Raw genomic sequence first — 16,968 nt, forward strand, 5'->3', positions numbered from 1 at the left:
GAAAAACACACACATATACATTTAAACACGTGCACATATATTCATGTATGTTATGTGTGATAAAACTACAAAGAAAAGCAAGGGAATGGTTAACACCAAAATCAGGAGAATGATTACTCTTAGGTTGCAGTGAGGAGGATGTGATTTTGGTGAGGTTTGTGGGGCTCCAAGATACTGGTTAATGTCTATTTCTAAAATCAGGCAGATTTATGGGTATTGTTTTTATTTACCATCTATTTCATTTTTAAATTTAAAAAAGGAAAGTCATACATAAGAAATGTTATATCATGAGCATCTGAGATTTTTTTTAATGAAATTTATTTATGGTACCCCTGGAGTGATTTTAATACTACTTCAGAGCAACATTTTGATACACAAAATGTCTTTTTGTTTTCCAGTTAGAAAGGATATAGTCCGTATCCTCCCCAGTCTAGATGTTGAAGTCAAAGACATTACAGACAGTTATGATTCCAACTGGTTTCTTCAGCTGTTATCTACACAAGATCTTTTTGAAATGACCAGTAAAGAGTTCCCCGTAGTGGCTGAAGTCATAGAAGCGCCCCAAGGAAACCAGCTACCCAGAAACGTTTTACAACCTGGGAAAACCATTGTGATCCACAAAAAGTGCCAGGCATCAAGGATCTTAGCTTCAGAAATTAGAAGCAATTTTCCTAAAAGACACTTCTTGATCCCCCCTAGCTATAAAGGCAAATTCAAGCGGCGACCTCGGGAGTTCCCAACCCCCTATGACCTTGGGATAGCAAAGAGTGAAAAGGAGCCTCTCCACGTGGTGGCCACCAAAGCCTTTCATTCCCCCCATGACGAGCTGTCATCTGTATCTGCCGGGGACCAGTTTCTAGTGCAACACTCACAGACGACGGAAGTCCTCTGTGAAGGGATCAAAAAAGTGGTGAACGTTCTGGCTTGTGAAAAAATCCTCAAAAAATCCTATGAGGCAGCACTGCTCCCTTTGTACATGGAAGGAGATTTTGTAGAAGTGATTCATGATAAGAAGCAGTACCAGATTTCTGAGCTCTGTGCACAGTTCCACTTGCCCTTCAATGTGAAGGTTTCTGTGAGAGATCTTTTCACTGAAGAAGACATTTTGGCCGCTACACCAGGATTACGGCTGGAGGAAGCTATCACAGACTCTTATCTACTCATAAGTGACTTTGCCAACCCCAAGGAGTGCTGGGAAATTCCTGCTGGCCGCGTGAATATGACTGTTCAGTTAGTTAATAATTTGTCTGGGGATCCAGGATCATTTCTAGTCAAGACTCTGGTTGAAGAGATCCCTGAAGAACAGTATTATATGATGCGGAGATATGAAAACTCTTTCTCGTACCCCCCACCTCGCCCTCCCAAACATCCCTCCGTGGAGGAAACAAAGTTAAGCCTGCTCAACTTAGCAGAAGAAAAGACAGTGGGTCTGCCCAAGTCTCCCAAGGTAAGGCTATGATTTTGCAGTTTTTCCCCTTGAGTGTTTTTCTGGGGGCAAGTTATTTCAAGTCTCTTCTGAGTCTGGTTTTTGCTTACTTTTCTTCCTTTCATGCCATGTTTGAAATGAGCCTTTCTGGTGCACAGTAGATGACTGAACATCAACAGAGCCTAAGCTGTTACAGCGTTTTGTATTTTGATGCTTAACCAGTAGATGTGACAAGAAGGTTAGGAATTAGAACTAGCAGGGATGACACATGATTACAAACTGCTGTTTCAGTGTGTTTTGGTAATTAGGAATGGCTTATAAGGTGCCTCAGAAGCAAACCTCTTTTGTTTTGGAAGTGCTGTTCACTTTTTTCTAGGTAGAGTTGTTTTAATACTTCATCCAGGAAACAAGCACACAATCAACTCCCTTCTTCTGGGGGCGGGGGTACCAGGAGCATGCATCTATAACACATGTCTTCATTTCGTTTTATGTGTGGAAAGATGTAAAAATATCTTGGCAGAACTGTGTGAGAACATGGGCATCTGCCCACATTCTGCCTGTCTGAGAACTGTCATCTTTAACAGTTCTATTGAAAAACAAAATCAATAAAATTGCAGGCAGTATGAGATCATCGCAGAATCCACAACTCCATAACCACTCTAAAGATGGGAGGGGAGGCGTTTCAGCTTCATTTCTGCTTAAAGTTTTTGCCTCTTGAAAACTCCCTGCTGAGTGCCTGGAAAGCACTTGCCCTTACACCACGGAGCTTAAGTAGTTTATCTGGCAGGCAGTGGTTCTCTGGTGTGTGGAAATAGTGCATTCTGCCCTGGCAGATGTTGTGCGAGCAGCTTGGGGAAACAAAGCAATTAGTAAAACAAAGAGAGATGCTGTGTTTACTCTCTATACTCAGGAATGATAGCAGCCTCAGGCTTCAAGGATGTGGGTATGGAAATACATTTAATTCTACATTTCAAAGATTGAATTCTGATTGTATGCTGGGGAAATCCAGTAAACATCTTCAAACTCAATCTCAGGAAAAGATAAAACCAGCAGAAATTTCCTTTCCAGAAAAATCAATTTTGAAGGAGTCATTTTGAAACTAAACTAAACAACTGTTTCCAAATAATGTTGATTAACAGGCTGCTATTAATATGCAGAGTGCCTGACTTCTCCTGTTTAATATATTTTTATTACTGAATTGAATGATGTGAGAGATGGAGTGCTGTTGTCATTTTTAGTGGGAAGCAGAATAATGTCCCATCCCTCTACCCCCATCCTCTCACCCCCACCCAAGGTGTCTATACCTAAGCCTCCAGAACTGTGAATATGCTACATTGGTTAGTAAAAGAGACTTTGCACATGTACTTAAAATTAAGGACCTTGAGATGAGATTATCCTGGATTATTCAGGTAGGTCCAAGTTAATCACAAGAGTCCTTAAAATATCTTTCTCACTTAAGGTCAGGGTCAGAGAAAGATGTGACTACAGAAGAATTTTAAAGAGATGCAGCATTGCTACCTTTGAAGATGGAGGAAAGGATCATTGAGCCAAGGAATGAAGATGGTCTCTAGTAGCTAGAAAGACAAGGAAGCTTTCTTCCCTAGAGCCTCCAGAAAGGAGCACAGCTCTGCTAACACCTTACTTTTAGTCAATGAGACTCCTGTTGAATTTCTGACTTATAAAACTCCAAGACAATAAATTCATATTGTTTAAGGCACCAAGTTTATGTTACAGCAACAGTAGAAAGCTAACATAGGACATAAAATTGGGAGGGAGGAATAAATAAAAACTTTAGATAGAAAAATCTGTATTTAAGTTAAGACTTGTTTTGCCGGCAAAGTGGCTCTTTTTCCCTTTTTCCTTTTAATGAAAGTAGTAGCTCAGGTACCCTTGGAGAACCTCAGGGTATACAGCTAGGCTTCAGGGACAACTGGAAACAGGATCTAGAACACAGACAGAGTGGGTCTTCCTTTTCATCACACATGGGACATTACTTCTGACAGTTCCTGCATCTTGTAGTTTCATCACTAGAGAAGAACATAATCTCTTTGTTTAGTTCCAATTTTTAAAAAGGGAAGGACTTTGGATCACATGCCCATCTCTTGGTTCAATCAATTCATTGGCTGCCCCAGCTACAGCCAGGATTGGTGGGGAAGGGAATAAGGACTAGTTGTCTCAAATAATAGAAATATGTCTCAAATAACAGTATGTGAAGGTCTGGAGATATAAAGAAGTAGATGCCTATTACAATCAGAAAGGAATAGATCAAAAATCCTAAACTTCTAAGAAACCATTTGTAGAAAACAATAAATTTAATAAATTTAAAATGCCCTTTGAAAGAATGTCAAATGAAAATGATCTACGCGTTTTATTAGAGAAACTCACAAAACAGCAACGTTTCATCTAGGTTACTGCTTGGAAAAACCTTCAGTCCTCCTCCTATGTTTCTCCTTTACTCTCACACTACTGCCACACTCACAACACCTCCGACACCAGATGCATGGAAATTTTCCCTCAGCAAGCGATTCTTTGACACCAGTTGGGTGTCCTGCAGTTACTTAACTCAATTCAGACGCTATCTACCTGGAGATAACATCAGATCCCACAGGTTAAGAGCTCAGTCCCACAGGTTAAGAGCTCAGTCCCGCACGACTGCTCCCCACTTCAGATGCCAATTGCAAGTAGTAGGTCCTCAGGTTACCGACAGCCTCTGTCTGACTTGGCTGCAAATCAGAGGTCCCCAGGACCCCCTCCTCAGGTTCCATTAATTTGCTAGAGTGGCTCCCAGAACTCAGGGAAACACCTACTTACATTTACCAGTTAAAGGATATGATACAGAATACAGATGAACAGTCAGATAAAGAGACTTGAAGGGTGAGGTCTGGAAGGGTCCCGAGAGCTCAGGAACTTCTGTCCCATAGAGTTAGGATACACCACCCCCCTGGTGTGTGGATGTGTCCACTAACCTGAAAGTTCTCTGAACTGTGTACTTCTGGGAATTTTATGGAAGTTTCCTCATGTAAGCATGATCGATTATTAACTCCTTTTCCAGTCCTTCTCCCCTCTCTGGAGAATGGGGATTGGGGCTGAAAATTCCAAGCTTCTAATTATGGCTTAGTGTTTCTGGTGACCAGCCCCAATCCAGGAGCCATCCGGGAGCCCACCCAGAGTCGCCTTGTTAGAACAAAAGACACTCCTATCACCCAGGAAATTCCAGGAGATTTAGGAGCCCTGTATTAGAAGCTGGGGTCAAAGACCAAATATTAAAAGAGAAGATGTTCCTAGTGCTCTTATCATTTAGGAAGTTACAAGGGCTTCAGTAGCACGGTGCCAGGAACCAGGGCCAGAGACCAATACATATATTTCCTATTATCTCCAGCTACTAAAAGAAAACAAATGCAATCTTTGACTAAATTCATACGTGTAGGATTCCAGATCAACTAAATAATTCCGAACTACTTGTTTATTTTTCAGGCCCTGTATGGATTCTTGTGTCTAGCTCTGCGTCCCACTCCTAAAGAATATTGATTACCTGAACTTTGTTAAGATATTAAGAGTTGTTTGTTAAGACGTTAAGAAGTCCAGGAGCCATTTCCTTCTGTAAATGGTTTAGGGAACTGAGTGAGAGTCTAAACTTGAATGACTTGGTACTAGATGATATTAGTTATTTTATACATTTAAAGAGCTATTTTGTGGCAAAGATTGCATTCTTATTTTCCATTACAACACTAGCTGAGAGTGAAAGGGAGGACAATTTTGGAGTAATATGTTGGAACTTATTTCTTATCCCTGAAGAGGGTTCAGCAGGAGCTAGGAAACCCTAGGCCAGTAATGGTGTCAGGAGGTTCCTGCTTGGTTAAAAGTTTATCAATTGATTGAGAATCTATGATTCTTTGTTTATGATAAGTTTCATAATTTCTGGTGTGGTCGATAAAGAGCTATATTTTCTCTGAAATCAGTTCAAAATGTCAGAGGATGCTATAATTTACCTGTGTGCAGACCTACTGACCTCCTTATTTTCAACAATTTTTCTCACCATGAAGGTAGGACTCCACTTAGTAGATCGTTTTTGAAATTTAAACAGATGCCCTGTCAGTTTCTGCATAGTGTACTCGAAAAGTCTTGCAACCAACCATTTCTTATGATCACAATGTCATCCTTTTATATATTTCTTTTATATTTCTTCTGATATCTACATTAAAGCTCTTCTATTTATGTATGCGTTTGAAGTGGTTGGATAAGGCTTTTTTTTAGCACTTTGCAGGCAGGAAGCAGCCACTGAAAACCAGCCTCTAAGGTTTTGGATTGTATATGGAATATTGCTTTAAATTCAGAGAACAATTTGTGACGGTTATTCAGGGTTTAACTATTCAAACTGACTTAGCTTATTAAAATACCTTATTACATATGTAGAGAAGAATATCAGATACTTCATTATGTAGTTTACTTTTGTCTTCCTAGTGTCATTAGCTTTACTAGATCATTTCTTGCATTTCACAACTGGATAGTTGTACGGGCTGTCTAATTAAGAAACTAAATGTACTCAGTGTTAGACAAATTCACTTGTAGTAGGTATCCATTGTCGGTTATGAGCCCTACACATTCACCTAAGAAGTTTAGAAATTAAGACTATCTGAGGACAGGTTGTTGGAACTAGGATAAATAGAAAGAATTGTTTTCCAAGGTAAGATTGTCAACTGTTCTCTAATACCTAAATAAGAAAAAGACAACTGTAGTAGAAATTTGAGAATTGTGGTTTGGATATAAGCAGGGGCAGATGAGATGGGGGATGGATTTCAACAGAATTGACTGCACACTTCCAGGCCCATGAAGTTTGACATTGAGGGATTTTATTCTTGTTTTTTAAATGTGCTCGTTAACGGTTTGGGAAAATAATGTATGAAGTCTAAAAAAAAGGGATGAGAATGTACCAAGAGACCCTTCAAATTTCCTCTTAGGCTTATAACAATGTAAAAATAGTACCTTTAAGATTTGTGCATTCTGATACTTGATCAGATGAAAACAATATTATAAAGTGACTAAATAAATGAGGCTGGGCCTAAAATTCTGTTCTAAATAGCAATGTTGTGGGGTAAACACTCCTTCCCTGGTGGTTTGTTTCTGTGTCAGAATTAGTTTCAGATAGTTTGAAAGAGCATATTCTCGCTGGGGTTTTTGCCTGTCGTGGATATATATGGCTATGACTTCTGAGTGCCACACAGGAGAAATGTAACTTCTGCATTCTCATGAAAAAGTCTATAACCAGATAGAAAAACAAACCTTTGGTTGAAAGATGAGATATTCCACTCCTTCGGAGACTGCATCTGGGACCAGAAATCTTGCATTTCACTAACTCTGGCCATTTAATGCCCACGTGTCCACTTTGCTGCCGGAATTTCTAGATTTTGTCGGAGAAGAACACCCATGGGAGACATTAAGGCAAAGAGCATGGGAGGCAGTTATGGGAAGGTACTGTGAATTGAGCAGAAAACAAACCTTGTACCAGAATTAGAGTGAGAGCTGAAAAAGGCAGAAGGAAAGCAATAGTTTCTGGAAAGTGCAGAGAGAGAACACTTCAGCAGCTGCTGCTGGGTGCTAAGACTCATTTCTGATCTGGTGTGACAGAGTGGCTGAAAAGTGGTAAAGATACCCACACTCCTAGGCTAAATCTAGATCTTTAGAGACATCCACTCATTTGTTGTCTATAGCATATAGTCCCAAAGGGTGTGATTTGTTTTTGTTTCTGTTAACCTGATGTGGTGTAAAGACATTAAGCATGTTTGGATTTGTTACCAACTTTGCAATTCTGAAGACTGATGCCGGTCTATTCTTGGTGTGTCCTCTTGGTCTAACATAGAAGCTGAAAGTCTGTTTCCCTGTGAAGAGAGAAAATTAACATTTCAGCCATTTTCAAAGACCAAAGGCAAAGAATGTGAAACATAGACATACTTAAAAAATTGGGGGTTTAAATCCAAATAACAAGGAAAGTTAAGGGAATCTATGATCTTACTTTAAAAAGACAAATTTTAACTTTGAGATACAATTTTAGCATACTTTAGCAGATATTTAAGCTGTTCTTAAGGCAGATTACTACATCATGATTTTTGAATTGCCTGTGGCTTGTGGTCTAGTAAATGGCATTAGCTTGTAAACAGCCAGCTATAGTAGGAAGAAATGAAAAAGATGGGAGAAACAGGCAAAGGATAAATAAAGGAAGTGCTGAGTTGAAAATTAGCCAAACTCAAGTTCCAACTGAAACCTTGCAGGTAGAAATCTGTGCCCAATGGGAAACACAGAATATTTATAAGTTCTTTTTGTGCTTTTGGAAGTGGGAAGGTAATCAGAACTTTCAAACTTTTACTCTAGTTATGACATGTACTACCTTAATACTTCTAGCTGAATAGCCGAAGAATGGTTTAGATGAGTTTTAAATGAAAAATAATTGGTTAAAGTAAGACATTAGAAAATATTGCCTGATTTTAAGGGAATTACAAGCATTAAGTGAACAAGCTATCAAACTTATAAAAAATTTATTTTCTCTAAAGAGCTTTTGTCCAGAGAACATTGTTTCCATTCTGGGGTGGTTGAAATACACTCCTGCTTGGAAATACTTGAATGAATCAAGAATTTACCCGTCTTTGAGCTTTTTACCAACTGAGAATGCTCTCACTGGGGGAGTGAGGAAGGGCTGATGAAAAACATTAGTTAATATTGTTCCTTGCTTCTCTCTCCCATCTTTGGAGTCAAGAACTAAAATACCACCAAATATGTGATTATTATATTTTCAGTGTTAGTATTACTTTTTGGCTCCACAAAAAATGTAAATTAAAAAGTATTTATTTTTCCAGTGGATTTGCAAAATCATTGAATGAAATTTGGAGTAAATCATTTCACATTTAATTTTTGGCCTTTACAAAGGTTAGAATAGTTTTCACTTTCTTAAATGTCCGTAACCTGTTTAGAAATGAGCAGCCATAACAGAAGACTCAGCAGTTTGGAATGTTCGTTGCACAGTATGTATGAAAGGAGGGCATTTGACTTTCCAACTTCCTATAATCCCTATAGTGATTTTAGTGTCTAGAATCTTTGAGATGAGTGTGGGCTCACTAGATATTTAACTGCTGTTTTTTGAGCTCACTACCTTCATTTTCTTTAAAATTTTTTTAAAAATCCAAAGAGTAATTGGAGAAAGCTAGAGAAGGTAAGTTCCAACTGGTTTTGCAGTTTCCAAAACTGATTTATCTGAGTTTTTCATTACTATACTTATCGGGTCTGAATTTATTTTAGAATAAAAACCTTGCCTCGAAATAAATTAAGAAGACATAAGCTATATATTTGAGCAAATACGTTTCTTGCAAGTCAACCATGACTTTTAATCACTGATGTCAGACCTACATAAATGAGAACATATGCTTTGCTCTGCAAACCAAATTTCCTGTGTAAATGTTAAGATAGAAAATGAGTGTAAGATGGTTCTGAAAGAATGCATAAGATAAGCTTCCAAAAATTAGTATTTTTTTCAAAAAATTTATAGAGAAAGAAATCATTCACACAAATGCATTATTTGAGGGCAAACTTTCAACCAGCCTTTTACAGCATTAAATTATTTTTCATTATACTTCATCCAGACTCTAACTTTAATATGATCATGATGTCCTGGTCATGCTGATCATGATGAAAAACACTTCTAATAAGGCAAATTGCTTTTAGTTATTTTGTAAGACATGCCATCGCTTACGACTTTTACTATGAACCAAGTACATAGCTAATTTTAAATCTGATGAGGAGAGGAAAAAATTAGGAGAAATCTTATAAAATCAGAAGGCCACTGACTAAAAAATTAGCCAAAATGGAATAATTTTATATATCAAAGACCACAAGAACTGTATAATAAGTCTATCATTATTTATGCAGATACAAAATGTAAAAGGGCTGATTGTAAAATTATGGAGGTAGACAATATATAGTGTAAGAGATAAGAATGGAATTTTAACTTGTGATATTGTGCTTATTTAGATGACTAAGCTTTACATACCGTTTGTCCTTAAGGGAAGTTTGTTGTTTTCAAATGTTTTCCAAATATTAACTAATGTTTAAAAGGTATGCAATTACCAGTTGTGAGATAGGATAAAACACAAAGTCATAAGAGGTGTGTTCCTTTATTTGCTGTCCAAGGATAGGAATTGCCCTACACAAGCTATTTTTCTCCTCATTGTCTCTGGTTCCAGCTTCTTCCCTGAGCTGTAATCATTTCTGCTTTTTCCATTCACACTGGACTCTTCTCCAGCCAAATTCTCTCTCACAGGGTTGTCAGGCATCCTGTGTTCAATAAAATTTTGCAAGGTCTATGATACAGACAGCTTCGGGCTGTATCAGTAATTTAAAACCCTCCTGCCCATTACTGAGCTCTTCCTCTGTTGCTGATATTATGCTAGGTGCTTACAGGTATTGTCTTATTTAATCCTTCACACTGCTTCATGAAATGGGTCCTGTTATTTTTTGCAGGGGAGGTAATTGAGGCTGAGAAGTATGTAATTGTCATGGTTACAAGTGACACTTGGGTTGCCAAATTTTATGGTCAATCCTTAGTTCTCATATTATTTAGATACTAAGCAGTAAATGGCACAGTTGGATACCCCCTACTTTATGAAATTGTTTCTTTGTCTTCTGGAAAATCATGCCCTCCTGGTTTCCTTATGCTGCACTGGTTGAATTTTCTTTTGAACTTCTTGCTGCTTCTTCCTCTGTTCTTCCTCATATCTAAATGTTCAAGTGCCTTGGAACACAATCCTTAACCTCTTCTCTATCCATGCTCACTTTTTAAGTTCCCATCTATACTCACAAATTTCTCATTTTATACATATAGAATGCTCAGTAGAATTAGTCATGTATAAGGATTTATTAAGGAAAGCAACTGGAAATGATCTGTTTTTTAAAAAATCTATTTAAATGTGCTTGGATGTCATCTTTTAAGGAAAGTTCAGTCTTTGAGAGATGCCAGCCTATAACAGTGTGTCTGGTCTATAGCAGTTAACACTTTTCACATACTCTAGAAGATGTCAAATGTCAGGAAAGTGATGACATAAAAAAAGACGGTTCCTTCTAGCATGTTATTCTTGTAAATGTGGGTTTATTGCGCTCAGGATTTTTTTTTTTTTTTCTGATCCAGTAATGGGAAAAAGCTGGAGAATACCTTGAATTATCTGAGAAGTTAGAATTTTAGGGAAGGTCTAAGGCCATTTCCAGCATCAGCAGAATGTTCTTCAGTAACAATTCAGGTTTAGCTGAAATAAACTTCAGGAACTAGAACTAAGACTAGGACTAGGACTAGTAATTCTGAAATTTCCCATCAAGTCAGTGATAACACTGACTTCAGGAACTAGAACTAAGACTGAAATAAACTTCAGGAACTAGAACTGAAATAAACTTCAGGAACTAGAACTAAGACTAGGTCTAGGACTAGTAATTTTGAAATTTCCCATCAAGTCAGTGATAACACAGATCCAGAGAGAGCAAGAAGCCTTTTCTTCATTAAGGGAGCTATGGACCTATAAAAGGAAAAAGGCTAATAAGGATTAATGGGTAAAGGATCTCAGAATAATGGAAACATTCTTAATAAGCCAAGAAAAAGCAAAGCACATTACTGATACATAGAGGAAAACTAGAACTATATAATTGCAATAACAGATTGAGGAGAAAGATTTAAAAATCTATTGGCTTGCATTTCTTAAAATGTTACTCTAATTGTGCATTGTACATACAATGCTTTTAAATTATTTATATCAATAATTATTTTTAAATGTTAAAAATAATTATTGTAATTGTTTATACTTATTTTAGTTCCATAGATACAAAGCCATAGTTATGTGCCATTTGCTGTGATAAGCACTGGGGCCACATTAGGTGAATGAAATGCAGTATCTGTGCTCAGTGGACTTTCTGTCTAATGTATTAGACACAGGAAAACAGACAATTACAGTATGGAAACTGGAGAGAAGAGTCCTATTAGGGGGCCAGTATAGGGATTTGGAAGACAGCTTATTAAGATTTCCTATTGAAATGTGGGATTGAGCTCAGAAAATGATATTTAATGTCTGGGTTGAAATATGTAAGTTTAGACAAGTAGGAATAGTCAGATGTAAAGTGATGTTTAGTGTGATCTAGCCAGAAGGAACATCCTGTGTTGGCAATAGTATGGAGACATAACCTTATCAGGATCTAGGAGATGCTTAAAATGGCTGTAGCAAAAAAGTGATTAATATGAGGGTAGAAGACCAAAGAGGGTCAGACGTAAAAGGTGGATCATTACCTAATTTCTTAGCTCAGGGTTCACAATTTGTTCAGTTCACTTCTTAATCACTCTGTTTCAGATGGAGAATGAGACTTTCTCTATACCGACTTATTAGTTTTCCTGCCACACCATGCTTTCCCAATGGACAGAACTCAGTTTTCATGTTACTAGACCTATCTATTACCTGGTTCCACCATCAGGTGATTACATGATTGTGGACCTCTCTCTTCTTAGCTAATTTCCTAAGGCTTGTTACCGTGTTCTTGGAGATGTCACCCACCATTCCTGATTTTTCCTCCCTTTAATCATTTATTTTTTTCTGTTTTTCCAAGAGGTACTTTTTTTGTTACTTTCACCTCTTCTTTGACAATAAACTTTGGTGCCCCATGAAACCCACAGCTTAAATGTTTATCTTAGCACTTGAAACAAACTAGTACTCATTTTCTCCTTATCCTCCTAACTGTTAAAAAGAAATACTGCATTTCATTGTTTTAGTATACCAAAAAATGAAGACAAACAAAATCAGTTGTATTCCATATTTAAGAAAAAAAGACTGGTCCTTTCTAAACTGCTCTGTTTTTTAAGGAATTTGGACATTCTAAAGAGAAAAAATGGAGGCTATTGTAGGGTTTCCAGTTGGGAAATACAATAAAATTTCTATTTTAGATACAAAACATCTAGAAAAGGCAAGTTTATAGAGACAGAAAACAGAGAAGTGGTTGCCTAGGATGGGGGGTAGGAGTAGTGATGAAATGCAAACAGGCAGCATGGGGGAACTTTCTGGGTGATGAAAAAGTTCTAAAACTGGATTGTGGCAATAGTTGCACAACTATAAATTTATTAAATTCATTGAATTGTACACTTATAATGGTGACAACATCAATTATACCTCAATAAAGTTATTCAAATGTCTATTTTAGAAAAACACTCTAACTATAAAGCAAATAATCCAATCAAATAGAAGCAGGGAGACCATTTAGAAAGCTAAAGTACTAATATAAGAGATAGAAGATGATTGCCTCTGTGATTGAAAGAGAAATATTCAAGAGAATTTTAGACGATGCTATCTGTAAGATGTGTGATTGTTGAAATGTAGGGAATAAGAAAGGCACTGTGTAAGGAAAATATCCAGACTTCTGACATACGCATCAGAGTGGATGGTGATGAAATTCATTAACTCAGGAACACAGGACATAGGTAGAAGGATGGTTTTGCAGGGAAAAGGTGAGAGTTTATCTTAAAGTATGCTCAGTTAGAAATATCTGTGAGATGTCTGAGATGAGGTGTCTGGTGTGAAGTTAACAACGGTCTGTAGCTTGGGAAAGAATTCCAGGCTGACGTTGATGATTCAAGTGTCAGCAAATATAAATGGTAAAAGAAGTTCTGTGAGAGGATTATATGAAGCTGGAGAGTGTGTAGGTCATGAGGAAAAAAATGGACTTCTGTGAGGAAGTCCAGCATATAAGGGACAAAAGCAGTACATAAAAAGCATAAAAATGAACAATTGGAGAACTTTATTAACTAAATGCTTACAATGAATTAGTCACCATTCTGAACTTTTTTTACATTGTATGGACTCATTTAATTCTCACAAAAATCCAGTGAAGGTAGTCCCAAAATTATTATGTCAATTCTACAGGTGATGAAGGCTCATCAACACTGTGTAACTTTCCAAGACCAAAAGCATGGATTATTACCCTTCAGGTAGAAATAATGAACAATATTTAAAGAGACTCAATGCCATTGAAAGTACTTCTGATTTTAGAATCAAAATTCAAACCACGACTGATTGATGCTTTTATTTTTCTTCACAAAAAATTGTAGAAATCATCCATGTACTTAATTTGTACATAACTTAGAGTTTCATGGGATTGTAAATTGTCAAAGGCAAATTTTCTGAAACACGGCATCCTCTGTTAAGGAACCTCCCTGATGGAGGCTCCTTTCCTGGAACATGGCGGGTTGTCACTGTGTAAATAAAGGAAGCTAGAGAATGGTGACCTGGGAATAAGGCACTGATGAGAGATCTCTAGCTCTAGCTCTATCCACTGCACACACTTAATTAGCCAAAGAAAAGTATAGTCCATGTCTAATTGGGGTGAGAAAGTGTAACCTTCCCTTATTCTTGGAAGTAGAAGGAAACCTGATACTAGTGAACAATACAATGACTACTATACTGTCTTTAAAAACATTAATCACATTTAATCCTCCTTCTGTATTTCTTATCTTTCCAAATGCCACTACCATCTACTGAGTAGCCTAAACCAGACACCTAGGAACAATTGTTTTTTTTCATCTTCCCACTTTTCAATCATTGACTTTATAGATTCTACTTCTTTAATATCTCTTAAACAAATATCGCCTTACTTCAGGTCTTCATCATTTCTTGTATGGATTATTGAGACCATCTTTTAACTACATTTGATTCTCGAACAACACAGGTTTGAATTGAGTGCATCCACTTGTATGCAGATTTTTTTTACAGTAAATATAGTAACCTTTATTTCTGGTCACACTATATTCAAATATATTATACAAATCACTGATATACTGATCACTGTAAAGGGAAAATCTTACTGAGTAACTCTTCTGCTCTCTGTGGTTTTCCTTTGAATTTTTTATCATCTTTATTTCTAAAGCCTTCCTCCTCTCCGTACCTTGCCTCACATTTACACTTCAGCCATACTGAATTTGTAGTTTGCAAAGACTTGATTCTTTCCTGAGTTCCCAATCTTTGAAAATGGAATTTTATTATTTTTATTTTTTTAACAACTATTCATTGGGGACTTACTAAATTCCAAATAGCTAATTAATTCTCATTAAATCCTTTAAGTGTCCCTATGAGTGTTACTCTTATTCCTAATTTATAGACAAGGAAACTGAAACTCAGAGAATAACTGCCCATGGATGGACCTGAAAAATGTTATGCTTAGGGAAATGTCAGGCACAGAAGGACATGCACCTCATTATTCTACATTTATGAAGTATCTGAAGTAATCAAATTCATAGAATCAAAGAGTGGAATGGTGGTTGCTAGTGGAAGGAGGGGAAAATGGGAATTACTAATCAATGGACATAAGTTTCAGTTAAGCAAGATGAATTAGTTCTGGAGATCTGCTGTATGATGTAGCACCTATATTCAACAATTTTGTATTATACACTTAAAAATATGTTAATAGGTAGCCCTCTTGTTAAGTGTTCTTACCACAATAAAGCAATTTTTCACTTAACTTTTCATGGGACATGTTACAATTGGAGGATTGAGTAGGGGAATGACATAAACTGACAACATTTTAAACTCATTCTGACTTTTGTGATGCTGTTAGACAGTAAGGGAGCAAGGATGGAAGCAGGGAGAGCAACTGGGGGACATGCCTCCATAATGCTGTCCTGAACCAGGGTGGTAGCAATGGAGGTAATAAGAAATGGTGAGTTCTAGAAGTATTTCGAGTGCAAAGCCAAAAATATGTTTCTGGGTTGCATTTTTCCCTCTTACTTTCAATAAGGAATCTTCATCTTATAACTTCTCTACTACTGACCTTTTAAATTTAGCTTATCTCTACCTGGGTTCTCTTAATAACATAATTTTCTTCTCTTGGACTTTATATGGGCATAATTCTCTTTTTAAAATATTGAAAATTTAATCTTAGATGGCTATGATTTAAAAAAACAAAAAAAAATCTGGAAATTAGGAGAACATGATTCTTGTCCTGGCTCTGTTACTAATTTGTCATGTGATCTGGGATAATCTTAGCATCCTTGACTGTACAATAAGGTTGGAGCAAATAATCAGTACCATTTCTTTGAGCTGAAGTATTCTACAAATCTCAGATTCCATATTTATACACTGGTCAGTAAAGAGTTAAAAGTAACTGAAAATCTTCATTTGAGTTCCATGAAATATCAACAGGTTGCTTTGCCATTCGTAAATAATTTTAAAGAGAAGAAACTGAAGTATCCAAAAATAAGCTTATGGTATTTTGGGGGGATGGTGGTCTCCCTGGTGACATTGCCTATAAGAGAAGCCCTTATCTGGAATGCTTGATTTAATGGGGCCTGTTTGGGCTTATTAATTCTGCATTTCGTAAGATTTGGCCCCTGTTTTCTCTTTTCTCTTTTTGTACTTCTCTGGGATGATTTTCCCAGGAACTGCCTTTTTCAGAACCACCCTTCCCTATTTCAGTCCTGCACTTCCAAAACCTGTTTTATTGTGGTTGTGTCACTCCATTAGACATTCATACAGCAATATCTCCATCACCTTTTTATCTGCTTCATCTTAAAGTTTCCCTGTATTTGACACCCTTCTTGAGATTCCTTTCTAGGGCTACCAATTCCATCCCCATGTTGCCCACTAGAACCCATTCTTTGTGTGTAACTTGTCTTTGTTCTCACCTAGGTCATGCAGTGCATCTGCTTCTGTGCAGTGGTGCAGCCTAGTCCTTCCAGATGCTAACTTAATTTGTTTTCAAAGGAATATAACAATATTGTTTTCCCCATCTCAAGGGTGTTACATTTGTGACTTTATTTGGCATTGAGAGACCAGAATTAAGACACTAAGAGGCTATGGAATGAAAGGCAGAAATAGCTTGTTTTTGCAGATGGAAAGAAATTTACTCCCATTTAGCTAAAAGCACAAGACCTTCCTAATCAAACATTTAACATCATGACCAGGGCAGGGAAAAAGTATACTTGCTTAGTTATAATTGGTTCAGCTCACAGAAGTGGATTTCTCATTGTCTGTGCAGCTACAGGAAATATGGTTAACAAAAGCACATGTCAGCCTGATTGAAGCTGTCCTATAAAGCCCTGCCAGACCACTCTGTACAACTGTTATTTCCTATTATGAAAACTAAATCTTGAGTCATGGTTAAAAGGTAATCAGTGTTCAAGAGAGTGGTCTGTAGAGGTAAGCAGTAATTCGGATTTGATTGGCAACATAGGCTTTTCAGGGAATAGTTCAGAATGAGAAGCATTTTGAGAGAGCCAGAAAGAATTCAAAATGATGATTCTCAAAATTTTCCTAACATTAGGTTATCGATAAATATGTTACATAACTTTCAAGTTGTGTCTTTCCTAGCAACTATAATAATAACACAAAGTGGTTTTGTGTATTCCATCTCATTTGACCCCTATAACACAACTTTGTGATATAGGTACCATTATCACCATTTTATAGCTAAGGAGACTTGCCCAAGGTTCCCAGTTTGCAGTCAGTGTCAGGGTGAGCCTTTCTTCCTGCTCTCCTGTCAGC

General features: G+C 37.1%; 1 protein-coding gene across 1 annotated transcript in view; it reads left to right on the top strand.

Moving 5' to 3' along the window:
• The window catches only part of THEMIS (thymocyte selection associated), a 155,881-nt gene that overhangs the window by 71,256 nt on the left and 67,657 nt on the right, over positions 1 to 16,968 (top strand). Inside the window, exon 4 of the mRNA XM_067702892.1 lies at positions 399 to 1,447. Within this exon, the coding sequence (XP_067558993.1) occupies positions 399 to 1,447 (1,049 nt within the window). The remainder of the gene's footprint in view (positions 1 to 398; positions 1,448 to 16,968) is intronic.

The sequence above is a fragment of the Pseudorca crassidens genome, chromosome 13, assembly GCF_039906515.1.
Source record: "Pseudorca crassidens isolate mPseCra1 chromosome 13, mPseCra1.hap1, whole genome shotgun sequence".
NCBI classification, from domain to species: Eukaryota; Metazoa; Chordata; class Mammalia; order Artiodactyla; family Delphinidae; genus Pseudorca; species Pseudorca crassidens.